At 44.8% G+C, this 22,717-nt stretch overlaps 1 protein-coding gene across 1 annotated transcript in view; it reads right to left on the reverse strand.

Annotated features, from left to right (window-relative positions):
• LOC111979222 (disco-interacting protein 2 homolog C-like) overlaps positions 1–22,717 on the reverse strand; it is a 309,794-nt gene that overhangs the window by 153,664 nt on the left and 133,413 nt on the right. The window contains 2 exon segments of the mRNA XM_024009605.2: positions 4,958–5,068; positions 9,927–10,004. Of these exon segments, the coding sequence (XP_023865373.1) occupies positions 4,958–5,068; positions 9,927–10,004 (189 nt within the window).

A 22,717-nucleotide genomic window follows, 5' to 3' on the forward strand; every position in this document is an offset into this window, starting at 1 on the left:
AGTCTTTCACTGCCATCTGAAAAAGTGACAGCGACTGCGTTCAGTTGTGCCTTTGGTGTAGTAAGAGCTCTTGGGAACATTACTTTGTGTAGCTCGACGTACTCCTTCAAAAAATTCCAATTGCATCTTTTGCGGAGTCATCCGACAGGGGAAGGTCCCATGTGTCCTTGACCATTGCTGCACTTTGGTTTGCCTCTTGGAATAGCCCTTCGGACCAAGATACCCTCTTGCTTTGATTGGCGTTGTCAGGCCAACTGGGTCGTACAAACCAGCAACTTGACTCAGCAAGTTCACGTCTTGTCAGCGGGTCTGGTGTCTGTGCTCGTATTTCTTCTAGCAGTAAGTCTTGCCCAAGTCTCAGCTTTTTCTTCCGCCTGAGAAGTTGACCCTCACCAGACATGCAACATGTCTTCATCCACAATGTAGCCGAGACCGAAGCGCCTTGTTGTCTTCCTCCTTAGCTGATTTGGCAGGACAACAATATTTGGTATGCCTTTTCTCTTTCTCTTTATTTTGGCCTGAGAAGACCCAAGGCTTCAGTGCCAAACCCTCCTGCTTTTAGAATCAGCTCCACCATTCTTGTGATGACTTCGAGTTTTTCACGGAGTTGTGGGATGTCAAGATGTATCGACGTAGCTGTTGCTCATTGTAATACTTGGGCATTCATCTGTGAGGTGCTGAATTGAGGCAGGTTAGCCGTCTCCCTCATGGCAGTTGTGCTATGCACCCTGCTGCTGTCCCCGATATTTCACTCTGTTATGGCGTATTGTTCCACCTCATCGCCCTCTAAATCCCGCCACAAGAACCGGTGTAGATGGACTTCCCTCTCCTCGAGCCACACAAATTGTACATTTTTCTGACGTCTCTAAGCGGCGTAGGAGCCTTGGCGGAACTTGAGGAGGACAGCTCGAATCGGATTGAGAACGTCAGGGCCTTTCATCAGAAGGTCATTGAGACTTTGGCCTTTGTACTTCTGACTGCTGTTCCAGACAAGTCTTACCGGAGTTGTAACAGAGTGGGGGTTGGGTGCGATAAGATGGACTAATATACCAGACAGGTCCATTTCCAGTTGGTTAGATCCTCTTGGTCAGCTTTCTTTGCAGGCCCGGCGGTTCAACCCATTTCATGGCTTGAGCACCATAGGCTTTTTTCCACTGCGGTTCTTTGGCGAGCTGTCTCTCTGTTCTGAGAAAGGTGCCTCCACTGCCTTTTATGTTGTTTGACCATGTAGATGGGTCAATGAAGCCATGATACCTTGCATTCCAGTGTGGACTATCACTGTGGTCATCAGCCACCAACATAAGTCAGGCCACCTTAACAACTTCCAGCTCCCTTCTTCAGCCAGAGTCATTTCTTTGCCACCAAGTTGACAACTGCCGCAGCGACATCCTCCACATTTTGTGGTCAGGGGGCGCCAATGCTATCCATCTCCACCACTCAATAAAATCCCGAGTGGAAATAGCAAATAAGAAGACTTGATGGTAGGTTTGGCGCAGAATATGTTCTTCATACATTCAATGCTGCTGTTCTCATGGAGCTGGCGAAGTGCTGCTCTGGACTGGTGTGCTGTAACTGTAGCCTCTTCAAAACAGACCAGGGTGTGCCCTGCAATTGTCTTTCCCAATGGCCCATCCCATAGTACAAGGTCCCCAACGGTTGCGTGTTTCTTGTGGGACAGTCGCCCTTCCTTATGCTTATCAAAAGCTGTATCTGTCTTGGTCTAACAAGTTCATTTGGGGACATCTTGGAAAGAATTTTTGGAGTCTTTTGGCTGTCACATGTTTTGTGAATCTCTGCAATGCTGTCCAAACCATAGCAGAGGAGTTGGTGGGATCTGACATTGCCTTGCTCTGTGCGGACCCGGATCTTTAGGAGGTACCGTTTTGTGGTGACTTGAACTTTCATTCCTCCCACACCATGGACAACAAGGGGTATGCTTCACTTCTAAGGTTCAAACAATCAGCTGCATCATGAGTTATATAGTTTTGTATCCGATGCCAGGTCGATCAAAGTCCCAACTTTTTGTCCTGCATTGCCGTGACCTCTAAGAGCATCATGATGACTGGCCACTCCACTATTCCATTCCTCTGCTAGAAGACTGGGTTGGTTGGACACAAGAGAGGTTCTGGCTATAGGTTGCAAAAGGCATTGCAACACTTCTCTGCAAGTTCAGGTGAGAGACTTTTAATGAACTCTTCTTGGCTTGGGTATAATGTTCTCTCTTGTGTCACCTCCCACTTTGCTGTTATTGGACCTCTGGACGACATTCCCTTTGGATGTACCAGCTCTCGGGGCAGAGGTAATAGTGTGTTTCTGTAACACGCTGTTCTATGCAGTCTGGCCTCCTGCACAGAAACTCTGATTTACAATAGTCACCTTCCTTGTGAATCTCCAGGCATCTTTTGCAGGCTCCCAGCTTCCTGACAGCATCTCTTTTCTTGACAGCTTAAGCGTGCGAAACATTTGGCAGAAATATAGCCTTTTCTTATGCTTGCAGTCTCCGCAGACCACACATCCTTGAGCCTGGTCGCTTAGTTGGGTGGAGGTCTGGTTCGAGCTTGCGAGGTTCAGATTTCGGTTTTGGTTCCTCCTCTCTCAGTTGGTCCAGCTTCTCATAGATGGCTTCTTGACCTTGAAGAAACTTGTGGAGGTAGTCAAATCGCTTGTCTTCTTCAGCTTCATCACCTTTGCCAGCTACATGAAGAAGCCATTCCTTCTTCAGGCCATCAGGAAGTTTACTCTCTATTGTCTTTGTTACAGGAGGGTTCTTTATAGCACGGTCTGCCAAGCTCGTTCAGATCGACCAGGGCTTTTCTACAGTTGGATGAGCTCAACAATCCTCCTGGGCTGGTTACCTTTAACTGCTTGGAGTCTTGGAGCTCTTCTACTATCTCAAGGGCTTATAGTTTCTTATTTCCAAAGCGGTTCTCCAAGACCCGGAAAACCTCCTCAGCAGTTGTGTAAGTTGTAAGGTGAAGGTCTCGTATGGTCTTCTCATCCACACTGTCGAGAAGTGGAACTTTTTAACCTCTCTGGATCCAGTAGGTTCTCCCTGCATCTGGAGCGCTTCCCAGTCTTTTTTCCACCGGTGAAACTCTCGGCGGATGCCAGAAAACTTTGGGAGGGCAGCAGCTTTAATTTAATTGCTGGTGTGGCCACAGAACTGTTTGAAGTATACTCAATCTGCTGGTTCTCCTCTAACGGTGTGCCCTGTAAAGTCTGCTGTCTTATTGTGAGATTGGCAGGATAGGTTCAAGGTCTTTGATACGACTCTGGAAAATGTTGATGCTCTTGCTGGGGGGCCCAGCACTTCCAATGTTTATGCACCTCCTTCGCAGCCTTCACAAGTTTCTCTAGTTGTCCGATCATGAAGAGATATGCATCGGGTTTTTACTTGGTCCACAGCTCCCACGTTTTCTGCTTGCGACTCTGCTGTGTAATTGCTTGTGTCAGTTCATATTCCCCGAAATTGGCCCACAATGTCTTTTGTATGAGGTCCTTTAGCTCTTGCAGTTTTTTTCTCACACTCATTGGCTGTTTTGACCAAGTCAGACTTCTGCTGCTCGCTCAACTCCTCTGCATCAGAGTTTTCTTCAATACATTGCCCCTCTACATCATCGTTGGCTTCCAGGACTTTGCCAGCTTCTGCAGTGAGCTTCCTAAAATTGTCTCTGAGCTCCTCTTCTGACATCATTGTATGCATTCGTAGCACATTATTGGCCAGACGGGAAAACTGACGCTTCGCTGATGTCCTTGCGGTCTTTAGCTGCTCCACCAGTAATGAATCAGCCATTTCAACACAGCAGCAGGCGGAACAGTCTTTACTTGTCTCTCTGGACACGTGTGGTCACTTTCTGGTCCTTTTCCAGTCTTGAGCCACGGTTTTTTCACTGTCAAGTTTTGACCTCTTTCTTGTGCAATTCCCCACTTGAAAAGGACAGTCCCTCCACATGAAGATTTTAACTGGATTTTCACTCAATAAACAGCCATGGAATCAGTTGTTTGTCTTTTATTTACCATTCTTTGGTTGGCAGTAAACAGTGAAAAAACCTCAAAAAAGAGATGACAAATACAAGTACTATTTGAGTTGACAGCCCAATCAAATACACAAAATTATCCACATTCACCCCAGATAAACACATTTCTGCCACCATAAAAACACAAGGTTCCACTTTTAAGCAAATGTTTCCCAAAATAGAAACCCACCATTTTTAATCAAATGAGCAGAATCAGTATATTTTTATCTAAATTTGCATTTTAGCCAAATACATTCAAAATATCTTTAGTAGTAAAAATTACATTTATTTTCTAATCAGTAGTTTAAGCAGACAAATCTTACATTTTTTAGCCAAAGATTTTTTAGACATACATCCTTTACTGAATTAAGAACTTGGTTTACTAAGATTTCTACAAAGTTTAAATTACTTTTAACCATTTCAAACAAGTTCTTTGTCAACAATGAATTTGGCTCTTCTTACTTTTCCTTTATACCCCACAAACAACATTTGAAGTTATAAATACCACTGCAAAAGTCCTATCAAAGTTAAGAGTTAAGAGTCTGTGTTCTCCAGAGTATCATTAGCAGTCTAGCCAAGCATGGCCAATATGGCGCTTACCGGCTGTCTTTCACAGTTTTGTGGAGGGCTTGGACTTGCACAGTCACCTTGATCACAAAGATGAAGTTTCCTTGGTCTTGTGGTGTTATAAATGCTCCTTCACTGCGGTCTAAAGACAACAGCAGAGCCAGGTGCTGGCACGCCCAGATTGCCTGGAAGATTGTTCCACCTGGGTTCACCACTGATTGAAGGAGGAGGAGTTTCACCACTGAGGAGCTCCCAGGCAGTTTGTCAGCACAGGTAATAGGTAATATTGGGTTTTTCTCATTTGTATTAAGTTTCCAACTGTATACCATGAGCTTGAGGTTTGTGTTACTGTTTGTGATGTGTTTCTGGCGTACCTGATCTGTAGCGTTCGTCCCGGGAGCCAGAGGAGCGGCGGCGGTGGTAGCGAGAGGAGGAGCCGGGGGTGACAGGAGTTCTCCTCTCGTGGGGCACAGAAGGGTCCATCCCTTGGGGGGAGAGGGAGAAGACAGCGTTAACTACAGTACAGCCTGACCACCATCAGCACTGTACCTGGTACTACAGTACAGCCTGACCACCATCAGCACTGTACCTGGTACTACAGTACAGATGTAGTTCCCATGGGTGGTACAGAAAGAACAATGCAGACTCTATTGTGCAGTTTTTACACTTGTTTTTGGATACTATTTGTTCCTGCCAAAACCAGCACCTGGATCTATATACACTGCTGTGCACAGAGGTTTCTCTTTCTTTTGTGCACGGCAGATACTAGCCTATCATAGATGGTATTACTAGCATATAGTGGTGTAGTATATAGTAAAAGGATCAAATGAATAGATGGACAAGGAAAATGAATTCATTATACTGTCTGCATCAAACCGAGTATGAGTATTATTTATTCTGACGGGCACCTCAACTCAACTTAATTTCACAATAGACTGTGAAATAACTGGCATTATTGGACATTATTCTATTTTGTCTGGCAAGGGATTGTTAGGCTCAGTTTAAACGGAGGGTCCCAGCAATTAACCCTGTTTCCTATTCAATCTATCAGGGGACCGGGTCCCTCAGCCTCTCATTCTAAGTCCCAAATGGCATCCTATTCTCTACATAGTGCACTACGTTTGAGCAGAGCCCTATGGGCCCTGGTCAAAAGTAGTGCACTATATATGGAATGGGATGCCATTTGGGACACAACCAGCCTCTCATTGTCAATTACAGCACAGTGGCAATCAGCCCCTAAACCTGAACCTCAGCATGGAGCTCTTGGGATGAGATGATTTTCAGTGTAAATCCTAGGCTGTGGACACACAGAAACCAAACAAACACCCACCAGTTACTTTCATTTACAAACTGTTTGCAATTGTTCCAGTCTTGAAGACAGTCTGCTAGCTAGACAACACAAAGCTAGTGATCTATGACTGAAGCTATAACGGCTACATTACAGCACAACCCCAGAAGGTAAATCTCAGGTTCACAACAAAGAAACACTGAGCCACTCACTTCCCAGTCCTCAACACCAAAGCTCCAAGCAGCAGTCTGAGCAATGCAGCAGCTTGTTATACTGTAGGTAAGTGCCCCATAAAGTGGATTACTTTCTGCTGGGCTATAACAGCCATTGGTTTAGCACTGAGAGACATGATAGATGCAGGATACCATTCCCTCTTTCTCCCTGTCGATCGAGAACACTCAGCCCCCCCCCCCCCCTTACACACACACACACACACACCTTGAAGGAAATCAATCTCAGTCTCATCTGTTCTCCATCTGCCTTACACAGGGATGCTACATTCAATAAGACGCTCGATGGAGGAGTCTGATCTCAATAGTGCTGCACTCGTCTTCTCCACTGACAGTGTTATTTAGGAGGACTATCTACTGCGATGCTGAAATAACAACATACGTAGATTGGGAAAGATTTCCGAAAGGTGTTTTACGCACAGAAATCCAAGCCTGAAGAATTTTCTAAAGCCAATGTGCAATGTAACTGTTCCCCCTTAAGGGAGTCACCTATAATAGGGTTTGAATTAGAGCTACCTGTAATACACAGAGATACTGGGTGTTAGATAATGGTTTACTGCCAGACAACACTCCATAAACCTAGAATGGCTTGAGTCGAGGCTAGATAGAGGAAGTTTGTTGCTGGTGGTGTTCTAAATGGCAATACACATGCATGTACAGAAACACGCTCTCTGATACAGTAGTACTAACTTAACCTCGTTTTTGGGAAATCCCTGATGAATGTACATCTTACAACCCCATTAAGTCCGTTTGTAATGGGCCTTCCCTTCCCAATCAATATTGGCCAGTACAGTATCGGTTTTATGTATGTGCTCAGACTTTTCAGACTCACTGTGGTGCACTGGGCTAGAGACAAAACAACCCTCACACTACTGGTGTAACAGTCTGCTGTCTCAGCCTTTTATCGACTTCAGACAAGCGTGATGCGAATGCCTGGTCTCATGGGAGGGTTGCAAAATTCCGGTAACTATGCCAACATTTCCAGGTTTTCCAGAAATCCTGGTTGGAGTCTTCCGGATTTCCTGTTTATTCCCTTCTGAATTCGTGATTTTTCCAAGTGGGAATTTGGGGAAAGTTACTGGAATTTGTAATCCTAATCCTAGTTCGCTTCACATTACACTGACCTTTCTAACTGTTCTGCAGTGGGAGTGTGTACTAGTGGTTATTACAATCCTGAGTAACYTTTCATCTTCCAATGGATTAATAGTCAGCGGCCCAAATGGCACCCTATTCCCTATATAGTGCACTTCTTTTGACTAAAGCCCTATGAGCCCTGGTTAAAATCAATGCACTCAGAATAAGTGCACTATAAAAGGAACATGGTGCCATTTTAGACAAAGCCATGGACAGATCCGCCTGAATACTAAGACCCACAGCCTTTGGAAGGCATGAACAGCACTGAAATGAATGTGCTATCTGCTGCTGTTACACCTGTAACCCTACGGTAGGTTTGCAGGGAATGTGATGGCTCTGTTTTAGATGAGAGATTTTACGGCACTTAGCTATCATAGAAAACTTAATGGGGCATAGCTCTTTAGTGAGCAGGTCTTGTGTTCAGAGGGCCATAATGTGACGAGCTACAGGAGGTAATGTGTAATGGAGGGCCTCATGTTCATTARCCATGTATTTTTATGGGCACAATGAGTGGACATGGGGGCATCTTTTACACTAGCCATTTTTTTACACTCTCTGCTAATTTAAGACATAGTATGCGTCCCAAATGACACCTTATTGCATTACATTTTACTTATTATATTCAATGGGATATAAAGCAGGAATCCGCATYTCGTGGGCGACCCTATGCCACCCCACTTCTTGTATGGCGTTTTCACTTTGAATGAAAACAAGGGGGCTGAGGCCTGAGATGCCTTGGGATGGCCTTCTGGGCAAGGTGTGTCTTTGCGTTAAATCCGGCCTACTCGAATGACCTTGCTGCAATGGCCTCGGAGCGATAGCAAAAGTAAATTGCTTGCTAACAAACACAGAGCSGACAAAGCCAACAAGCTAGATAACTTGTTTGCAGATAAGCTGTCTTTGTAGCAAGAACCAAATAAACAAGTATCATTCTTGGTTCTTGGAATTGAATCAACTCGACACCAAAAGAGAAAAAGACTGCTCATGACCAATCCAGAAACATTGGAATTAATTTTGAAAGGTGGAAGAGTGACACCAAAATGACTACCGTTCTCATTGACTGGTAACGTTAGGTACCGGTAAGTGTTGGGTTGCGTCTTTAACTTGCTAGCTACATTAGCGGTTAACCTTGGTATGTTCAGTTTTCAAGCTGATCGGTGAAACCCGCATGATGTAAAAAGTGTCTAGGTTAGGCTATTTGATCAGAGAAACCCGCATGATTTAAAAAGTGTCCGTCTCATTACATCGTCATACATTTTATCTCCAGCCTGTAGGCTACAGAAAAGGCCACATACTCTTTCTACCATATCCTATATCTGCTACATTATTTATGTTCGATTTCTTTTTGGCAGAACGTTGGTGGAGCTCCAACAGCACCCTGGAGAGGTGCCTGGGAATGGACAAGCAAAATATTTTGCGCCCCTGCCTTTGAGAAAATGGGCACTGCTTATCAGTGTGCCATCAACGCTCACCTAAAAAGCCCTTATCTTATGCCACCGGTTGKGAGATACTGTCATTGTTTTGGGGCAGAATTCTGTGAGGCTTTATGTGTTGTTGTTGGAGGTGCGTCTCGGTCAGTTTAACTCCGAAAATGACGCCCTCGTCAATCTGCTGCCGCAGGCGGCCACATAATCCTGCCTAATGAGCGGGCCGGCCGTGTGTAGACACCATACAGCATGATATTCAATTACACTCACACTTAATCTAAGCGGTCTGCTGCCATACCTGCTTACCGTTCATGCCAAGTGGCCTAGATCTGCTTGGATTCAATGTATGGGCAGTTAAAATACATATTTAAGACACATTTCACAGAATAACAAATGGGTCAGCCTCTCCCCTTCCATCAGTGGGTGTTTGTCCCAAATTGCACCATATTCATATAACACTCTGGTCAAAAAGTAGTGCATTATAGGGAATAGGTACCATTTGGGACACAGACCCTCATTTTATRATTTAAATAGATGTTGGGGAAACAACAATTCACAAAGCATTCACAGAAAATGCAGTTGAGGCCATTTTTATACAGTACTCTGTGAGAATGTACACATATACGCTTTGTCACTGGTGTCTTCTGGGTCAATAATGAGCCATTCTTCTGACCGGATTTATTTTCCAAAATGYCCGATTGGATAACAACATTTTGACACTGTAGAACATCCCAGACATCAGTTAGAGGAATATAGCTGAGCTGAACTGCAACCCACACATTCACTAAAGTAAAGTTCTGTTTAATTTGGTGCAAATGGGATGAAATGGAAAATGAATGAAAACAAATTGAAAACTGAAGGAATGTCACATCCACTGTTCCTCTGTCTTTTGTTAACTTGCATTACCTCCAAGTGAAAACATGATTAGTTAGGCTAGGTCTGTAAGATTGTATTAGTTAAGTTTAACTATGACTAAAATACATAAGCAAGAGTTAGGCCCTTGTATATTTCAACTAATACCAAATACATCAGTAATTTCCCCCACTAGACTTGAATCTATATACACCCAGGGAGGGCAGAGAATCTGAGATTATTGTTGTGTTGGACATCAAGCTTTTGGTTTGAGGTATGCAGTCTATATCACAAAACAAAGACCTCTATTCCAGAGTCAGATTAGCCCAGAACTCTATTCCAGAATCCATCACTGTTTCAGATTAGTTGAGACAGACACGGTTAGTGTTTTGATAGGAGGAGMGGTATTTACCTTTACCTGGTGCCTTAGGGAGGAAGGCCCCAATTAATTTGGACCTCTTCTTTTCATAGCCTTTCTGTGTGATGTCACCTGCCAAAGGAGGAGAGGAAAACTACCGTTAGTGAAACGGAAGAGCGTTCTTATTTCTTTCTCTATGGCTCTTATTCAGATCTGCATGCTGTTACTGCTACTGAACCACAATATCCATGGCATCAGCAGATGACAGTATACAACATGTTAAGCTGTTTGGTTAATCGCTGCTACGCTTTGTCTTTTTTTTATGCTGAACAAGGAGCAGATGGTTGTTCAGAGCTAGGTTGGACAAACAGGAAGCGACAGGGATAGGGAGGAGGGGGTGAGAAACAAGGAAGGAGAGAAGTACAGGTTGGGAAGTAGCTAGACAGCTAGCTGGAATATGTAGTGCATGCAGTGACTTTAGTGAGTGTCAGTAATGAATGAGACAGAGACCCAGCTGCCAGCATGTATTACCCATCAAGGCCTGGCGCCCTCACTGCCCTGGCCATCACACAGGTAATTAGGAGGGGATTGGCTGGGGGTGGGAAAGAGGGGGATAGGAGAGGGCCTGGCTTGGGGGAGAACGAGGATGGAGGAGGCAGGATAGGAGAGGGCCTGGCTGGGGGAGGAGAGATGGAGAGAGGAGGATTAGGAGAGGGCCTGGCTGGGGGACGGAGAGAGGAGAGAGGGGATAGGAGAGGGCCTGGCTGGGGGACGGAAAGAGGAGAGAGGAGTAGGAGAGGCCTGGCTGGGGACGGAGAGAGGGAGAGAGGGGATAGGAGAGGGCCTGGCTGGGGGACGGAGAGATGGAGAGAGGAGGATAGGAGAGGGCCTGGCTGGGGAATGGAGAGATGGAGAGAGGAGGATAGGAGAGGGCCTGGCTGGGGGACGGAGAGAGGGAGAGAGGAGGATAGGAGAGGGCCTGGCTGGGGGACGGAGAGAGGGAGAGAGAGGATAGGAGAGGGCCTGGCTGGGGGACTGGAGAGAGGAGAGAGAGGATAGGAGAGGCCTGGCTGGGGGAGGAGAGGAGGAGAGAGGAGGATAGGAGAGGGCCTGGCTGGGGGACGGAGAGAGGGAGAGAGGGGGATAGGAGAGGGCCTGGCTGGGGGACGAGAGAGGGGAGATAGGGCCTGGCTGGGGGACAGAAAATGGAGAGAGGAGGATAGGAGAGGGCTGGCTGGGGGACGGAGAGAGGAGAAGAGGGATAGGAGAGGGCCTGGCTGGGGACGGAGAGAGGAGAGAGAGGAGAGGATAGGAGAGGGCCTGGCTGGGGGATGGAGAGAGGAGAGAAGGAGGATAGGAGAGGGCCTGGCGTGGGGACGGAGAGAGGGAGAGAGGAGGATAGGAGAGGGCCTGGCTGGGGGACGAGAGAGAGAGAGAGGAGGATAGGAGAGGGCCTGGCTGGGGACGGAGAGAGGAGAGAGGGGATAGGAGAGGGCCTGCTGGGGGACGAGAGAGGGGGATAGGAGAGGGCCTGGCTGGGGGACGGAAGATGGAGAGAGGAGGATAGGGAGAGGGCCTGGCTGGGGACGGAGAGAGGGAGAGAGGGGATAGGAGAGGGCCTGGCTGGGGGACGGAGAGGGGGATAGGAGAGGGCCTGGCTGGGACAGAAATATGGAGAGAGGGGGATAGGAGAGGGCCTGGCTGGGGGACGGATTCTACGTATGTCACAGCGATTRATCGATACATATGCTATGATGCTGGTAYAATTGTCTCCCGCACCMACAGTGCTGGTCATAAAAAAAGCCAGCTAGCTCATGGATGCAAACAATYTTCTMCCCCAAAWACYTAGCAAAACGACCATCTGTTTCAGTAGCTATAGTTAGCTAGCTAACTATATAGCTAGGTGTCATCATCTAAAATAARCCTKATTTATAAGACAGTTCTTATTTGATMAATGGTGGTCGGACCCATCTYTGTGAAGCTAGCCACAATAAGAATTAGCCACAATGTGGACTTTGCGGTTAGCCTTCAAAATAAAAGTATGTCAGAGACAGAGATGCAAATGAATACAAATAYTAGAATTATGCCATAATTGAACATATCATGCTAAACGAGGTTGGAATGTTGTTATATAAAATTAACAAAAGACCATTTGTTAATTTGACAAAAAATCTGTTGAAATCACACTGGATGTATAATACTTCAGAATTGCATTGGGGGCATACACATTTCACTGTACAGCCTTACCTATGGATTGTTGATCAATGACATGGGGTATCAGTCTACTCAGTAACACCCAGAGAACATTTGCGTCGTAGCTCTTATTGCGGGACTCTGAAACAACTGTGAATTGAGKCATATTTATTGTCAACCTATGTGTATTGAACACTATTCCTGAGGAAAAACAATACTGCATGGATGTTGGAGTCTGATAACTCTGAGGAGGGAGTTGGGAAAAAATATCTTGGGTATTGAGTACACGGATACCCCATTTCATTGATCCCCAAACCTTAGGTAAAGCTGTWCAGTGCAATATGAATGTCATTGCACACAATAGGCTGACTGGGMAGGTGATTTCACACAGTCACAGTCCCGTGATAAGAGCTACAACGCTAATATTTGCGTAAACTCTTCACAGTTGTGTTCTGTGGATGTCACTGAGTAGACTGATACCCCATTTCATTGCTTTACATTCCAACCTTGTTTAACATTATCTAGTCTAAATATGGCATGATTCCACCAATTGTAACCTTCTGCATCACCTTCAAAGAGGTTATTTTATTTTGAAGGCAAACTGCAAAATCCACTTGTGCCTAATCCTTATTGTGGCTAGCTTCACAACACATAACCCGGTGCCTCGAACCTCACTAGCCAGATGAAGCTAGCTGGCTGCTTATAACGTTAGCTTTGGGCAACATGGTGAAGTAGCTGGCTAGCTATTTATTTTCATGAACTTAAGTTCAATTTCAATAGGCAAACAACAAGTGGCTACCTAGCTAATACTTACTCACAAGGATTCCTAAATAATTGCTAAGAATAATGAAAAATGACTGCAGTTCCTACTGATCATTGTTTTCAGGCTGGTTGTATTGGTGCTAGCTAGGTACCAAGCTAAKGCTAGCTAGCTACCCCAGATGTTGCGATCGAACAAATAAAGCATTATTACCAACGTGGTATTGTAAACACATCGTTCATGGCCGTTGTTTGCTTGCTTGCAGACTTTTTGTACAGCTTTGACAGTGCTACTGAGAGTAGTGGTGGAGCTTGGCTTGCATGTGCAATTCAGAACACACAACATTCTACAGTATGTTATTGACGTGTCAAATTAAAAGCCTTTTTTTTTTTGACACYCAAAGACCCAAACGGCGTTCCATAGTATGACATGAAGCTAATAGCAGTGAKGCTATGGCTGTGTAACTCCCGGTAGGACAACTTCTGAAAAATAGTGCACTTCGTAGTGTGTACCGGTGCTCGAACATTTGCGAAAGTCAACATCACCCATGACAGAGAATGGTTGATTGTCAAGTGCAATGAATTCCATTATCTTGGCGTTAATGGATTTCACCTTTAAGTTGTCTTACTCTTTAAGTGGTCTTATTATTACTCTTTCAAATGACTGCTCGACTTGTTGACTGCTCGATCCACACAGCAGACATTGTGGGCTAGGTTAGGAATGCTGTGTTGCACGTATAGTACAACATTTTACGTGGCGTCAATACGCCATGTACCTACGTTATATAGGTATGKACGTCAGCTTTGACATCGGTTTTGCACATCGGTATTGAACTAGACATCGGGCCGATACCGATGTTGGCATTTTTAGCTAATATCGGCCGATTGCAATATGTTAATCGATATATCGTGCATCCCTATAGATATATACAATGCATTTGGAAAGTATTCAGACCCCTTGACTTATTACACATTTTGTTACATCATAGCTTTATTCTAAAATGTATTAAATCATCCCCCCCCCCTCAATCTACACACAATACCCCATAATGACAAAGCAAGAGGGGGGGAGGGGTTATAAAAATACAACTCTACAAACTTGGCACACCTGTATATGGAGAGCTTCTCCCATTCTTCTCTGTAGATCCTCACAAGCTCTGTCAGCTTAAATGAGTAGCATTGCTGCACAGCTATTTTCAGGTCTCTCCAGAGATGTTCGATCGGGTTCAAGTCCGGCCTCTGGCTGGGCCACTCAAGGACATTGAGACTTGTCCCAAAACCACTCCTGCATTGGCTTGGCTGTGTGCTTAGTGTCGTTGTCTTGTTGGAAGGTGAACCTTRGCCCCCAGTCTGYGGATCTGAGCGCTCTGGAGCAGGTTTTCATCAAGGATCTCTTTTCTGTTCGTCTTTCCCTCAATCCCGACTAGTCTCCCAGTCCCTGCCGCTGAAAAACATCCCTACTGCATGATGCTGCCACCACCATACTTCACTGTAGGGATGGTGCCAAGTTTCCTCCAGACGTGACGCTTGGCATTCAGGCCAAAGAATTCAATCTTGGATTCATCAGACCAGAGTTTCTCATGGTCTGAGAGTCCTTTAGGTGCCTTTTGGCAAACTGCAAGTGCGCTGTCATGTGCCTTTTACTGAGGAGTGGCTTCCATCTGGCCACTCTACCATAAAGGCCTGATTGGTGGAGTGCTGTAGAGATGGTTGTCCTTCTAGATGGTTCTCCTATCTCCACAGAAGAACTCTGGAGCTCTGTCAGAGGGACCATCTTGTTCTTGGTCACCTTCCTGACCAAGYCCCTTCTCCCCTGACTGCTCTAGGAAAAGTCTTGGTGGTTCCAAACGTCTTCCATTTAAGAATGATGGAGGCCACTGGGTTCTTGCGGAACTTGCAGAAATTTGTTGATGCCCTTCCGAAGATCTATGCCTCGACACAATCCTGTCTCGGAGCTCTATGGGCAATTCCTTCGTCCTCATGGCTTTGTTTTTGCTCTAACATGTACTGTCAAATGTGGGACCTTATATAGACAGGTCTGTGCCTTTCCAAATCATGTCCAATCAACTGTTTACCACAGGTGTACTCCAATCAAGTTGTAGAAACATCTCAAGGATGATCAATAGAAACAGGATGCATCTGAGCTCAATTACGAGTCTCATAGCAAAGGGTCTCAATACTTATGTAAATAAGGTATTTTTGTTTTTATTTTTTCATAAATTTGCTAYKATTTCTAAACACCTGTTTTCACTTTGTCATTATGGGGTATTGTGTGTAGATTGATGAGGTAAAAAAAAGTACTGAATCCATTTCAGAATAAGGCTGTAACGTAAGAAAATGTTGAAAAAGTCATGGGGTCTGAATACTTTCCAAATGCACTGTATTTCTGATAACATCTACAGAAAAAGTATTAAAAGGGTTCTACAAGGCCCCTTTTTCCAACTGTTATCCAGAAATCAAAGCCTTTATTCATGCCTAATCTTTTAAGATGGAACTTTTAAGACTCCTAGCATTAATTTGACATGCACCTATGAACATCACATGTTGGTGCTCATGGGTCCTTTCGATGGAAATGCCCATAGGCTTACACTGCAAAAACAACCACATACAACAAAACCCACTTTGCAGCTTCCACACACCACACACACACACACACACACACACACACACACACACACACACACACACACACACACACACACACACACACACACACACCACACACACAACACACACACACACACACACACACACAAACACACCTTCTTGGCACGGGCACTGATATTCGGGAAGTGATCCAAGGCGAACTGAAATTAACTTCTTCTCCACGTCTGGATTTGAGATTTCCTGATGATCTTCCTGATGCAGGAAAACAGGCAGACAGAGACAAGATCGAAAGACAGGCAGACACAGACAGACCTGAGATTACGGGGGGTCGTTGTCTGTCTGTCTGTATGGAATGCAGCTTGTTTGATGGCTTTAGTACATTTTACCAGCAGCTTTGGGGCGAAGCTCTGTTTAAGCCAGTGAGAGAGAGCTCAGTCTCAAACTGCTTTGCAAATGGCACCATATTCCCTATGTAGTGCATTACTTTTGACAATGGCCCATAGGGAATAGGGTGCCATTTGGACCACCAGCCTCAGTCGTGTCCTCCAGAGTAGGAGAGGAGACAGCAGGAGACAACGAACATGAGGCGGTCAGAAGTTTCATACACTCACTCAATTAGTATTTGATAGCATTGCTTTTAAATTGTTTAACACTTGGGTCAAACGCTTTCGGTAGCATTCCACAAGCTTCCACAATAAGTTGAGTGAATTTGGACCCAATCCTCCTGACAGAAGCTGGTGGAACTGAGTCAAGTTTGTAGGATCCTTGCTCGAACACGCATTTTCAGTTCTGCCCACAAATCTCTATAAGATTGAGGTCAGGGCTTTGTGATGGCCACTCCAATACCTTGACTGTGTTGTCCTTAAGCCATTTTGCCACAACTTTGGAATTATGCTTGGGGTATTGTCATTTGGAAGACCCATTTGCGACCAAGCTTTAACTTCCTGACTGATGTCTTGAGATGTTGCTTCAATATATCCACATAATTTTCCATCCTCATGATGCCATCTATTTTGTGAAGTGCACCAGTCCCTCCTGCAGCTAAGCACCCCCACAACATGATGCTGCCAACCCCGTGCTTCCAGGTTGGGATGGTGTTCTTCGGCTTGCAAGCCTCCCCCTTTGTCCTCCAAACATAACGATGGTCATTATGGCCAAACAGTTTTATCAGACCAGAGGACATTTCTCCAAAAAGTACGATCTTTGTCCCCATGTGCAGTTGCAAACCGTAGTCTGGCTTTTTTATGGCGGTTTTGCAGCAGTGGCTTCTTCTTGCTGAGCAGCCTTTCAGGTTATGTCGATATAGGACTCGTTTTACTGTGGCTATAGATACTTTTGTACCTGTTTCCTCCAGTATCTTCACAAGGTCCTTTACTGTTGTTCTTGGATTGATTTGCACTTTTTCGCACCAAAGGACATTCATCTCTAGGAGACAGAACACGTCTCCTTCCTGAGCAGTATGACGGCTGCGTGGTCCCATGGTGTTTATACTTGCGTACTATTGTTTGTACAGATGACCGTGGTACCTTCAGGTGTCTGGAAATTGCTCCCAAGGATGAACCAGACTTGTGGAGGTCTACACTTTTTTTCTGGGAGTCTTAGGCTGATTTATTTTTATTTCTCCATGATGTCAAGCAAAGATGCACTGAGTTTGAAGGTAGGCCTTGAAATACATCCACAGGTACACCTCCAATTGACGGAAATTATATAATTAGCCTATCAGAAGCTTCTAAAGCCATGACATCATTTTCGGGAATTTCCAAGCTGTTTAAAAGGCAGTCAACTTATTGTATGTAAACTTCTGACCCACTTGAATTGTGATAACGTGAATTATAAGTGAAATAATCTGTCTGTAAACAATTGTTGAAAAAATGACTTGTGTCATGCACAAAGTAGATGTCCTAACCGACTTGCCAAAACTATAGTTTGTTAGAAATTTTGTGGAGTGGTTGAAAACCAGTTTTAATGACTCCAACCTAAGTGTATGTAAACTTCCGACTTCAACTGAATATTACTAATTTCCTCTTTCTGCAATTGCTGGATTTTATGGATCTTAACTCCAACTCGCCGATGTCCACAGATTAACCCATCTTTCCCAGTATAATACTATTTAGCTATTTATTTTTGCTATAGATCCCTTCATGACTGATGCCTTACGAAGGTCTTTAACCTCCCTATTTGTAACATTGGCCTAAAAATGTATACTTTTCCCAATAGTATAATGCTGATTGACTGATCATGGTTTTTCAGATCCTCTAACAATACAATTTTCAGGTCCATCTAAAACCTGATATGATGACATAACCATTCCTGGACTTGAACCCAAATGTGAGCCACCGATGGACAATAACAGAAAATAGGCTCTATTGATTCTTTCTCCTGCTACAGCTGTTTGTCAGAACCCATCTGAGAGACACAGAGAGACATCTTTAGCRCAAGCCTCTGAGCTGAGAACCAACAGCAAAATGAAGAGGTCCCTTGTCCATAGAAAAACATGACTAAGCTGTTCTTTTGACAGAAAGAAGACAATGACATAGATGGTGACAATTGACATATACACTTAGTGGTTTACTAGGCACACCACCCCATTCAAGAAAATGGTTCGCTCCTACAGACAGTGAGTGACATTGCCGTGGTTTCTATATAAASCAGGCAGATAGGCATRGAAGCATTCAGTTACTGTTCGATTGAATGTTAGACTGGGCAAAACGAGTGACCTAAGCAACTATGAGTTTGGTATGATCGTCGTTGCCAGGCGCGCCTGTTCCASTATCTCAGAAACGGCAGGCTTCCGGGGCTTTTCATGCACAAAATGGTCTATGGTTTACCGAGAATGGCGCGACAAACAAAAAAACATCCAGTCAGCGTCAGTCCTGTGGGCAAAAACAGCTTGTTGATGCGAGGAGGATAAGGATAAGGATAAGGATAATTTGCAAGCTAACAGGAGGGCAACAAACAGGCAAATAACGGTGCAGGAAAACAGTGGTGTGCAGAACAGCATCTTGGAATTGAAAACTCGTCYGTCCTGGTCACGGATGGGCTATTGCAGCAGACGACCACACCGAGTTCCACTCCTATCAGCTAAAAACAAGAAGCAGCTCCAGCGGGCACATGATCAACAGGTGTGGAACATCGCCTGGTCTGATGAATCCCGGTTCCTGTTGCATCATGCTGATGGCAGAGGATTTGGCGTAAGCAGCATGAGTCAACGGTACAGGCTGGTGGCGGTGGTGTAATGGTGTGGGGAATGTTTTCTGGGCACAAGTTAAGTCCCTTGATACCAATTGAGCAACACACACAGGCCACCCTACTACATAATTACTTTATAAACCCTCTATGCATATGGTTTTAATCACAACTTACTTTTGGAAAGAATAATTTGAAATAATTAGCGGCAAGTTTAAGTACAACAGAGACTGAAATACTTAACACTAAAATATGCATACAGTTCCCTACAGTGTACAGTACAGTGACTCACTCTGCTGATTTTTATATTTAGTAAGCTGCTTCATGCTATGAATAATTTAAGATACATACTGCACTAGACTCAATCCATCCAATCCTTATATTTCATATTTCCTTTCAGAGACTCTCACTTTCAGATAGATGTTCCTTTGGTTTCTAAAATACTATGCACCAAAGTGGTCATATAAGAGCAAGAACATATAAGTATGCTAGCATCCTCACAGTCAATTGCAGGGTGAGGCCAGAGTAGCCACCATACTCACAGTGCTAGTTTTGTCTCCAACACATGAAATACTTATTGCAGAGGAAATGGTGAGTTGGCTAAAGAAGCCCTACCTGCGTTTTAGTGCTGACAAAGGTTGTAACCRACACCGCTACGCTAAACACACCCATTATACCTGCTTTCTTTGCCCAGGTTCTTAAAATTAAAGCTCACTTAGTTTATTTTCATAGGAGACCCACAACATGTGTAGAAAACAGTAAAATACTATTTGAACAGAGTGTAGGAGGAAGAYGAGGAGGAGCAGGAGGAAGAAGATGAGGGGGAGGAGGAAGGGGAGGAGCAGGAGTAGAAATGGCATGGTCAGCCTGCCTCCCAGAATCCAGTCCTCTCCCAGGAATGTTTATGTAATGCTTTTATAGCACAACGGGAAGAACTCATTTCTCTCTCCCTCGGTCTCTCCCTCCCCATCACGATGATTATCTACACTGGATGTAATGGGGGAACAATAAAATCAGCACCATTTCCCTTTTTTTAWTTTGTGAGAATGTTGCTGGCATGTATAGTGGCTGTTTTACGTGCTCCTGACCAATTATGCTATTTTGTGTTTTTTTTTCATGCTAATTATACTATTTTGCCTCTACCCTCTCTTCTAATGGCAAATGTACTAGAGAACAAACTAGACGAGCTCCGTTCGAGATTATCATATCAACGGGACCTGAAGAACGGTAATATCCTATGCTTCATGGAGTCGTTTCAGAAGGAGGACATGGTTAATATAAATCTGGTTTCTCTATGCATCAGCAGAACAGAAAGGCAGTGTCTCGTAAACTCAAGGGTGGGTGTGTGTCTCTTTGTTAACAACAGCTGATGCGTGATCTCTAACATTAAGGGAGTCTCTAGGTTCTACTCGCCTGAGTTACAATACCTCATGATAAGCTGTAGACCATACTATTCACCAAGAGTTTTCATCTGTATTTTTCGTTGCTGTCTACTTACCACCACAAACTGATGCTGGCACTAAAACCGCACTCAACGAGCTATATTTATTTTTTAAACTGTTAATTACTTTGTTTTACCTTTATTTAACTAGGCAAGTCAGTTCAGAACAAATTCTTATTTACAACGACGGCCTACCCCGGCCAAACTTGAACGACACTGGGCCAATTGTGCGCCGCCATATGGGACTCCCAATCACGGCCGGATGTGATACAGCCTGGAATTTAACCAGGTACTGTAGTGATGCCTCTTGCACTGAGATGCAGTGCCTTAGACCACTGCGCCACTTGGGAGCCAATTGCAGGGCCATATAACAACAAGAAAATGCTCATCAGAGGCAGCTCTCCTATTGGCAGGTGATTTTAATGCAGGTTACCTGTGCAACTAGAGGGGGGAAAAACCTAGATCCCCTTTACTTCACACAGAGACGCATACAAAGCTCTCCCTCCATTTGGCGAATCCATAACTCTATCCTTCGGATTCCTGCTTACAAGCAAAAACTCAAACAGGAAGTACACACTCAATTCGGAAGCGGTCAGATGAAGCAGATGCTAAGCTACAGGACTGTTTTGCTAGCACAGACTAATATGTTGTGGAATTAATTCGATAACATTGAGGAGTGTACCACATCAGTCACTGGCTTCATTAATAAGTGCATCAACGCCATTGTTCCCACAATGACCGCATGTACGTACAGTACATATCACAACCAGAAGCCATGAATTACAGGCAACATCCGCAGTGAGCAAAAGGTTAGAGCTCTGCTTTCAAGGAGGATTTGTCATGATCCAAACACACCAACACAGTCGTGAAGAGGGAACAACAATGTATTTTCCCCCCCAGGAGGTTGAAAAGATTTGGCACTCAGATCCTCAAAAATGTCTATAGCTGCACCATTGAGAGCATCTTGACTGGCTGCATCACCGCTTGGTATGGCAACTGCTTGGCATCTGACCCGAGGACYCTACAGAGAGTAGTGCGTACGGCCCAGTACATCACTGGGGCCGAGCTCCTTGCCATCCAGGACCTCTATACCAGGAGGTGCCAGAGAAAGGAGCAACAAAAATTGTCAAAGACTCCAGCCACCCAAYCCAGAGACTGTTCTCTCTGCTACTGCACAGCAAGTGGTACCAATGCACCAAGTCTGAAACCAACACGACCCTGAACAGCTTCTATCACCAAGCCATAGGACTTCTAAACAAGACAACTAAATAGCTAATCAAATGGCTACCCGGAGTAGCTGCATCGACCCTTTTTTGCACTAACTCTCTATGCGCACGCACGCACTAACTCTCTATGGCGCACGCCACGCAAAACACACACGCGCAAACACACCGCGCAAACACACACGCGCCACTGCACGCAAACACCTAGCGCGCAAACACACACGCGCACCGCACTGTCAAACACACACACTCAAACAACACACGCGCAAGGCGCGCAAACAACACAACGCAAAACACATTCACACACACACACACACACACACTACAGCACACACACAACAGCACACACCACACACACCACACAAACACATGACATGACACCGTGTACACATATTCACACACACAATTTAAACTAACCACCGCAACACACATAAATGCACACATGCATACTGACGCCGCCACCAAGCATCCAACGCTGCCTGCTATCGTCTATGATCTATCCTGTTGCCTAGTCCATTTATCCCCTACCTATATTGATACTTACAGTTCAAACAAGCCTACCTCAATTCACTGAGTATCCTGCTGTATATAGCTCATGTTAATTTTTACTCTTTTATTGGATTTCTTATTCACTGTGGTAATTGATTTCTTTTCGTAACCACTATTTAAATGTTTTATTCCATCTTTTTATACTATTGTCATCTTTAACTCATGCCCCGATTGTCGTACAATGTACCCATAATTTAAGCATTTCACTGTTAGTCTACCTGCTGCCTTAACATGAACAAATGTGTGAAATAACATTTGATTTGATTGATTTGATTAGGCGCTTGCTAACTGATCGCTGCCTTTGCTGCCTGAGCGGCTCTACTAAACACCCTTCCCTTCAGCTGCCCGCGCAACCCAGGCTTATACTCATAAAAGTACACAGACGACGCTTACGGTACAATAGATTATGGTCCCTTAGACTGCGTTCCCAAATGGCACTCTTTCTATTGCCCTAGATGGCACCAATACTTTTGACACTGTCTGTCTGTATGATTACAGCAGACAACGACGCAACTTAGGATAAGAAAGAAAGTGCAGGTACACAGTCCACACAGCTGGAGCCCCTTCGATAGGGGTCTCCCACCGCAAGGCGAGCTTATGAAAGGCCCCAGAATCCCATAAAGACCGCTAGGCTGGCCATCTTTACCCATACCAACACACACCCACACACCCACACCCAGACTGTGCATATACAGCAAACACACACACACACCACACACAACACACACACACACACACACACACACACACACACACACACAACAACACACACACACACACACACAACACACACACACACAACACCACAACATCAGGCACACCCACACCACACACACGACAGCAACACACATACCCTACAGTCACAAAAAACGGGACAACTAAAGCAG

The sequence above is a fragment of the Salvelinus sp. IW2-2015 genome, linkage group LG19, assembly GCF_002910315.2.
Source record: "Salvelinus sp. IW2-2015 linkage group LG19, ASM291031v2, whole genome shotgun sequence".
NCBI classification, from domain to species: Eukaryota; Metazoa; Chordata; class Actinopteri; order Salmoniformes; family Salmonidae; genus Salvelinus; species Salvelinus sp. IW2-2015.